This window comes from Pagrus pagrus (assembly GCF_965226575.1).
Source record: "Pagrus pagrus genome assembly, chromosome: 2".
Lineage (NCBI taxonomy): Eukaryota > Metazoa > Chordata > Actinopteri > Spariformes > Sparidae > Pagrus > Pagrus pagrus.
The window spans coordinates 22327102-22336308 of record NC_140186.1 but is presented as its reverse complement, the minus strand read 5'-3'; the positions used below and the strand labels follow the sequence as shown (position 1 = coordinate 22336308).

At 40.0% G+C, this 9207-nt stretch overlaps 1 protein-coding gene across 4 annotated transcripts in view; it reads right to left on the bottom strand.

Moving 5' to 3' along the window:
* Positions 1–5688: 5688 nt before the first annotated feature.
* LOC311272887 (zeta-sarcoglycan-like) overlaps positions 5689–9207 on the bottom strand; it is a 335957-nt gene continuing 332438 nt past the window's right edge. For all 4 annotated transcript variants that reach the window (XM_084379627.1, XM_084379626.1, XM_084379628.1 and 1 more), the window contains one exon: positions 5689–8527. In XM_084379627.1, the coding sequence (XP_084235753.1) occupies positions 8321–8527 (207 nt within the window). In that variant the 3' untranslated portion in view covers positions 5689–8320. The remainder of the gene's footprint in view (positions 8528–9207) is intronic.

Below are 9207 nucleotides of genomic sequence, written 5' to 3'. Positions count from 1 at the left end.
CATCAGGCCATTTTAAACTTTTATTTCCTCTCCACATCACTGAACTCCCTCGGGACCACCATACTTCACTCTCTACTGTCTGCATCTACAAGTTCAGGTTTCTGGAGCCACGACTAGATTTTATTTTTTCATAACCGAAACTCCTATTTCCATAATATTCTCTGTGTAATCCGGTCATGTAAACAGTGTTATTTTGGGGCGTCATCAGTTTTTGCAATCATAAACAGATTATTGCTTTTTCCTATTAGCAGCAATATCGTAGCCTTATTGCATGCTTGCTTACATCAAACACAAAACTTAAACCAACATTAACATGAGCAGAAACGTAACTAAGGCAGAGCGGTTGATGGATGTAGAGAACATGGCATATATGCTTTTGAAAATGCCAGAAGAGTTTTCACTTTTACAGGAACATAAGCCGCCCTTCAACCTTGATCACATTAAAGCAATGTTTCCTTTCCCTGTATATTTTAAGTCAGCCGCTTTCAGTACGCTATGGCTATGGCAGGTAGGTATATTTATGAAGGCCGAGAGAAACTGATTGAAGCGGCCGTGACTGACGCCAGCCCTCACAACACCAACTGATAATTCAGTCCTCCCACTTCAACCCATTTCACAATTGTGCCTCTGGTTATGAAATGACCAAAAATGTGTTGGCCATTCATGGAGACAGAGCTCCTTATCTCACTTCCACCTCTCCACCGTCATTCCACCTCTTTCCATTTCATCCCCTCTCCCCTCCTTTCTTCCCTCGTGCATTGTGATTAACCGAACCTTTCTGCTCTCCTAGGTAATGTGTCTCAACGTGCGAGGAGGAAATGAGGGAATATTATCTATGTCCTCTGCCGGCTTTGACAGTGCTTGTCGTTCAAATACACACTTTCATCATCCACTTTCAATGCCGGGCCTCTTCTTTGTATTTGTGTGTGTGCAAGTGCAGTAGTGGCTTAGATAAAGCGAGGTTTGTCAGGGCAGCTCAGTTTTACTGCTGCCACTTGACACAGCAACACAGTAAGTCAACCACTGTCACACTATCATAGTAAAGTGGACAACATGTCTATTAGTAATGTTTCATTTATGTTTTATATATTGGTGTTGTTGTTCACACTAAGAACAGGGAAGGTGGTAAAGCACCTGAAGGCCATATTTTCTGATAAGGGCTCAGTGGCCAGGTAAACCACTGGTCGGCCAATCAGAGCTCTTTGCTTCCTCATTTATCTACTGATGTAATTTCATGAGGAGTAATTTTACCTCGCAAATGGAAAATAGATGAGAACTTAATTATAAGCCCCAAAAAACATTGTGTTTCCATTTTAATCACCATCCCCCTGATGTTAATTGTTGATTGTTTAATCTCAGGGGAAAAAATCCATTTTATAGTGATGGTTTGGGAAGGCTTCACCCCAGCTGATCTTTAAGCTCTCACTTACTTGTTATGCTAAAGTCTGTCCCTGACTGAGTGATGCAGTTACATCATTGGTCCATTGATTTTTGGAGTTTTAGGCTCGGGCAGTCCTCAATTATGTCCTCAGGAGGCTTTTGGGCTTTGTTTAAGCTGGAGCAGGACATCAGTGAGCATAAACGAAGTCTTACAACGAGTTATGTAATTATGTTAATTATGTCCTCAGGAGCACATTGACCCCAGGGATCACCTTTGTCTTGTTTCTTACACCTTTATATTACTATTGTAATATTTGATGGCTGTCAAATAGCATAGCATAATATATTATAGCATAGTGCTCTTCATATAAGAATATTTTATTCAAAGATAAATATTTCTCTTCTCCTTTTCAAGGCTCAGTGTGTAGGGTTTAGTTTCATCTATTAGTGAAGTAGCAGATTGCAACCAACTGAATACCCCTCACCTCAACCTCTTCTTCCGTAAGTAGTAAAGGCAAGCCTTGCCACTGGGCAGCCGTCTTGGCAACAAGACTAAAAATAAGGTTTAAAATGCTCTTTTCCCACAAATGGATTCCCGACTGGATTGTTTCCCCCTTGTTTATCCTGGATAAAGATCACACAGATCTGTGGTCATATATTGTTTCAACATCCTCATTCTATTTTACTAATGCTCTTCATTGTGCTGTCTCTGTATCCAGCTGTGCTCAGGCTCATTTTCCCACATAATCTTCCTCTCCTGACACGTCCTTCTCCTCCATATTACCAGCTGTTTCACTATCTAAGCTCACAGCCTGTTGCTCATGTTGCTGGATTCCACTGACAATATGAACGTGAAGATGTTGACGGTGGCTGCTATATGTTCCAGTCAGAAGACTTAAGAGATGAATGTGGTGTCAAGGTTTTATTATATTGCTGTTCTGTATCACAACCAGTCCGTTTCCATCCTTTTGTAACACTTGAGTTAATATTACATAGTTGAAAAGTGTTTTTCAAAAGATTGCTTCAGGTTATAAATAAATAAAACATTTAAAACTGGGAATTTTGACATAGGCCATAGCATGAGAAGAAGAAAGCTAGACTTACTGATCTGCTATGTCTTTATAGGTTATCATTTATAATGTTATTTCTCCCAAAGTATTATGTGTAATATTTTCCTAGTTACAGATACCTTTGGTTAACATTCCCAGGTTTTAGTTCTCTGAGATTTCTGCTGCCACCTCATTACAATTAGACACCCAGTCTTGTTCTCAGCATGGTCTGACAAATAGGAAATAACTAACTTTAACCAATAAAAACTCAGGACAATACTATAAATACACAAAGATAGGCTACTTTAATGAGCCACCCAACCTTTTCTGTCATGCAGCTGACTTCTCGTTAGCTACCTCTTTACCATAAACCTTCCTGCCACTCAAGTGGCTCTTAAGGGTTACCAGCCCAAGTTTTTCTCCTGTTAATAAATCATTATGGCTTCATTGTCCACCTAGCTAACTAAGAAATTAGGCTGCATCATTGCAAACTCACAAAAGAGGCTGAGGCTTGTTTGAGCTGACGTGATAGATGAGCTCTCTATGGATTTTGCAGTAAAAACCTTTAAGATATTATAAATGGATGCTGTGTTTCTTATCCAATTTGCCAATTCATTGGTTTCAAAATTTGCAAGATTGAATGTGCAAATTAGAGGGTCCATGGATTCAATTAGTATTCTCAGAGTTCTCTAGTTGCAAGGGAAATTCAATGGGTTTTACTTTTTTATATGCGAGTAGAAAAGACTGACTTTTGGTCGAGACTGATGCAAAACCTGAGGAACTACCGTACAAGTGGGTTTTGCTCTACGTCCCCAGCCCCCTTTCTTTCTGTGGGGCAACTGGGCTGCCATTTTTCAGTACCAGGTCAACCTTGTACCAATAGGATGACAAAGTATGTATTCTTACATTATCGTTGGGTTTCTGGATAAAAAAAAAACCCTGATGGATGGTATTCTACCTATTGGTACTGGATAGAAATAAACCAGTATTGTATCGGTGCTATATTGACCTCAGACTGGGTCAATTTTGTATCAATGCTGAGAGGTTTGAGACTTTGGCAGCCCATGATGCTGATAATGAGGTTGGTCAAGAAAGAACCTGAATTAGATTAAGTCAGTGTCAGAATGAACGCGGCAGTAGAGTTTTGTTTATGTTTATTCTCTCATAACTTTTGTGTTTGGGACGCAAAGTGACCCTGGTGAAAAGCAATCCAAACTCAAACAAAACAAACATTAAGATATTGTTCACTTTGTCACGCAGAATGTCTTAACTCAGAACGCTCAGGCTGCAGCTGTGCATATTTTGTATAATGAACACTGCTCTACATCAGTCAGACTTTTTCACAGGTGCACCTCAAAAGTAAACTGTACTAAACTCTTTCTGCATGAGGATGAGGAGATCACTGTCGGCAGACTGCAGGAACTTGGAAGAAAAATGAGTTTGAACACTGTAAAATAAGATGATGTGAAATTAAATAATGATGAGTGCTGAGCACAGAGAAAGTCTGCATGCTACAGTAAAGGGAGGAAATACAGCTGGTGATCATTTTTATAAAGTTATCCCATTACTGTCAACAGGCTTCTGGCTCAATGGGCACATTTGAAATGACAATAAATAAAGTGCTGACTCCTGTGTGCTGCGCAGTATCCTTATAGGAAAGTATGTGCACAGTGTGTTAGAAGCACCTCTGTGTATTTTGGTGTGTCCCTTTGTGTGTGTGTGTGTGTGTGTGTGTGTGTGTGTGTGTGTGTGTGTGTGTGTGTTTATGAAGATGTTCCACTTCATGGCTGATTACTGACCTTTCAAAAATTCAACACTTCATTTCAAAACTATGGGGAGGGAAAAATGTCAGAGGTGAGAAGAGATGGAGAAGGAAAGAAATGGCGGCATTTGTCACAGAAGTAAAAGAAGTAAAGACAGAAAGAGAAAAATGGGAGAATGAAAAATGGCTAAATCAACATAAACAGAGTGTTTAAAAGAGAGATGGATTAATACTAATCTAGACTCTTCCCCTAGAGGAAAATGTATTAACTGTAATACCAAATGTATTAATATATTATCACCAGTAGATTGAGTAGAGAGACAAAAAAGTGAGATAGAAACAAGAAAAGAAATATGATGAAGATCCAAAGTCACGAGGAAGGAGAAACAGTGACAGGTAAGCAGGAGGTTTTATGATGTGGTGAATCATCACCTTTTATTTTCCATCAGGTCAAGACTGCTGCAGACAACATAACTAGAGGCTGAGCTGAAACCTGTCATTAAGAACGCCTTGATGAGAGTAAACTGGCCGATTCAGAGAGCAATAATATAGGGGAGTTTCATAACCCTTGTATAATCCAAGTAAAACTCTTGAACCACTCCTTCAGACTGTTTTATTTAGTAATTACTTATGTGTGCTTGTCTTTAGTCATCCACCTACGAAAGTCAAAGATGTTTCATCTCTCCTTTTTGTGTTCAGGAGCGATCTGTTATTATAAGTCATAGCAATCAATGCATGCATTCCGGGGTTTTAGGGCAGATTTTTGTTAAGGTTGTTCAAATAGTTGTTGGTGGCAGCGTTGCGATTATGGTGCAGCGATTAGCGCTGATGTAGTTGGGTACATTTCACTGAAACTGTATAGGGAGCAGTCAAAGAACGGAAAGAAACAACAGTGGCTAATAGTGGCTTGTAATTTTATCAAAGGGGAACTTGAGGGACTGTCGTGTCGGTCAACCACAGCTGTCACCCTGAAATCTGTTTTGAAACAGCAAATATGTTTTGAAAGAAATATTGGGTCAACATAATGAGTAAACTTTCTGAATGAATTTGACCTCAAAGTGGCAAAATGTTGATATTGAACGTGTCAATCAAATGCTCACTGACAAAATACTTCAAAATCAATACAATATCTGCTCAAAGCAACTGAAATATGATTGATTTTTTCTATTTTTTGCTGTTGTTTAGGTTTGGTCATTCAAATCGTTTTGTTGGTGTTCTTGAAGCGAGAGACACTGCATGTTCACTTCATTAACATTTGACAAAAATGCACAATCCTTTATTTACCACTTACCAAAACGCCTTTTGGCATCATATGACATCAAAAGGGGGGGATGCAACACTGAAATATGTCAAAATGCAAGACCGTAATGAACAAATCAGCAATATCAACCTAACGTAAGCTAGATAGCTAGTTAGCTACTGAGATGTCAGAAAACTAGTAGTGATTGTTACATGCCGTTAGAAACATTAAAGTGATAGTTACAAAGACTCCAAAGATTCTCTTTAAAAACAATATTATTTTATTTTGTATTTTATAGGTATTGTTATATACATGGCATAATTTGTGCTTTTTTATTATCAAGAATAAAACCATAGGGAACACATCAGAAAAATTAAACTTTAAACCAGGATTGAATTGTTCTTTTTTTCAGCTGGATATACTGAGAGTTCTACAAAACCAGGAGAGAAGGGGAGGAAAAAGACAGGAAACTAAATAGATAGATAGGTAGATTGATAAATACATAGATTTTTCCAGAGACACTTGCAGATGGTCCACTGAGGGTAGTGTGAACGTTCAGACTGTGATGTGCTTTTACCAACAGCAGCAAAGGCACCTGTGTATCACTTTGTTTTAAAAAAGAAAGTACGCCTCAGGGCCTTTATCCAGTTGAGTCCATACACATACAACCAAAATCCATTCATCATTTCCGCCAGGGGGATTTCTGCCACACAAATGTTCTGATTTCCTATTATTTCCAGCCATGGCAGAGGTTGGGCGCTAGGTTAGCCAGGTGGAGGCCATTCACACTGATCCCCCCATCTGAGACTGATTGGATGCATAAAAGATAACCCCCAAAATAATATTCTGGACTCTTTACTATTCTGATTTAGGTTCCAAGACTTTTGAAAGGGGGCATAGTGTGAGGTTGGAGGGAAATTGTTCCTGATATTTGACTTTAGGATGGCCAAAGGAGATTAAAGAGTGAAGGAATAACAAATAAGATGTAAAGACAACAACGGCTTTTGGTGAGTGATGGGTATGAGATGAAGCACAAGATAAGAAAATAAGCAATGTTTAGAATTTAAACTGCTGGATAGAAAATAGAGAGTGTTGAGCAGGCTGAGCAAGATATAATGAAAGGTAAAAGTACTGCAGTAAAGAAGAAAGAATAAGGAGAGTGAGAGCAAAGGGCAGAATCGTCTCTCAATGACACACAGGACTGAGAAAAGCAAGAACTGCAGGAAGGTCACACAAAAAGAGTGAAAAAGAAGTGTGACAAGGAACACAAGATAAACATGTATAATACTCCATAACAAGACCAAATCTGGTCTGGCCATCGTCTGAATGCGGCCTCGGCCTGATTGAAGGTTTGGCTCCATGCCAAAATATGTTCGATCTGCTATAGCACCCACCTATGCCTGAATTTAACCGAAGACTTAACTCGCTGTCCTCTTCTTTTTCTTATTTCTCTTTCTTTCGGTCTCTGACAAAAAAAGGACCATATGCCCAGAAAGAATGACTCCTGAAAAAAAAAAAAAGACGGACACCAAAAGATGTTAGAACAGATGGTGAGAGATGCTGCATCTGGTGCAGCTGTGATGGTTAGTAAGAGAGATTTGGAAAAAAAAAAAAAACGTCCAGTGGAAGAAAGCAGACAGAAAAATATTTTCTGTTTTTGAAACCAGACTGGTGGGAGAAAGTGGATAGGCAAAATAACGTTTCCTTTACCAGTCCACTGCACGTAGATGCATACACAGACCAAAATAACTGAAGTGTAGAGAAAAGATTAAGCAGCAAAATATAGACAGATAGAGGTTTTCAGAGATGTCAAAAGGAAAAACAACAAGATACCAAGAGATAACAAGCAAAACATTTGATCTGAACTAAAATAAAATAAAAGCAGATGTAAATAAATGGGGAAAAAGCTTTTGAATGCAAGGTGGTAGCACAATTATTTGCATTAGTTATCCTATGAAAAGTGGGGTCGGAGAGCATTTTCACTATCAGGTGTAGATTAATGCAGGTCACATGTCAACGTTTGGGTTGAGAGACTAGAGGGGGAGGAGGGGGAAGGCCTTTCTGGTATAGATTGGTCCGTTAGCTAGCCTCAGCTTCCCATTAGACTAAACCATTGTCTGATTTGCTTGCTCGCGACCCACAGGGCAAAACCACGGTGCACATTGATGTCTGTTAGCCAACTGATAGGTTAACCAGGAGTTCTTGTCTGTCTCCTTGCTGGCGAGTCTGCAGTCCATCACTGTATCTGTTTATCCTAACAAAAGCAGAAGCACGTTTTCCAGGACATTTCGCTCATACAGTGAATACACAACCCACTTTTATTGTAAATGCGTTTGCTGTTCTCAGGAAATCCCCAAATTAAATCCTTGTGACTTTCAGAAACCATCTTGGCAGCAATTCAACAACGGCAAAGACAGCCAACGAGAGCCTCAGAGTGAGACTGTCCTTCGATGTTCATGAGTGGCCGTAGCATCGTACCCACCAGCTAACCTTTGTCGGGTTTTTGCTTCCCGCCAAGTCATTCATCCTCTTGACTAGCATTGGCTACTGACCAATCCATATTAATTTGGTCGGTGAGCTGGCAATAGCTTTTCATCAAGCTCTGGTCCATGATGAGTTGGTCCTTGAACTGGCATTAGCTTCACACCAAGCCACAGTCCATGTTGATTTGGTCTGTTAGCAAGCACTAGCTTCCTGCCAGGCTGTAATCCATATGTTACGATTGGTTAACAGACATGAACTTCTCGCCATGCTACAATCCATGTTGATTCGGTCTGTTAGCTGGCATTAGCTTCCCACAGAGCCATAATCCATGTTGATTCAGTATGTTGGCTAGCATTAGCTTCAAACTCTAGTAGTCCATATGTCCTGGTTGTCTGTCAAACACTTTCAGCTCCAGAGACAAAAGTTACTGGTGGTTTGGCAGGTAGAGCCTTTCTCAGCCGGGGACAGGTAGAGTTTGCCGTTAGCACAGGCACAAAGCTCGTACACAGTCTGTTTGGTGTAGGTGGTGCCTGCTGGTGCACCCTCCAGGGGGTCCACAGCACTGCCGAGGGGAATGTTACCCAGCCTGATGGTGTTGGCGTCTAGAAAGATCTGTGGACATAAAAGAGAGATGATATAGAAAACTTTGATTTGAGATCAATGGATAGCGAACAGAAAAGAGAACAAATAAGAAGAAAGGCAAGAACAAACACAATAAAACAAAATTAGATAGAAAACATGAAATTGAATACACATGGAGTGGATGTTAAAGCTGTAGGGGACTCAGCTCATATGGATTGTCTTGGCACCTAAAATAACAGAAAAACGAAAGGGGAGAAAGTTATGTCTGGAAAAAATGAGAAGAAACTGGGGTTGTGGATACAAAGAAAGAGAGAGCACACCGCCGTAGGGGATGAATATACACTCTGTGGTCGACTGGGGTTGTCATCAAGAAAGATCTACAGAGACAGAGAGGGAATTTCTATTTAGAACGGGTCTCCTTTGATGAAGAGGCAGAGTGGGAGTGAACGAGGCAGAGGGCAAGATAGGTGAAGAGAGAAGCAAGGGAGTCAGTGGGAGAGGAGTGAGGGGAAGATGAAGAGGAAGGGAAAGACAGACACAAGGGAAAGCCGGCAGACAGAGGAAAATTCATTGCAAACAAGTCTTACTTTTACGCCAGCTAATTCAATGCAATATCATATTTATCATGTTCTCAAACAACTGAAAAATCTGCCAACCAAATGAATTAACAAAGCTGTGACAATGATTTTGGATAATTTCCTAGAAACAAG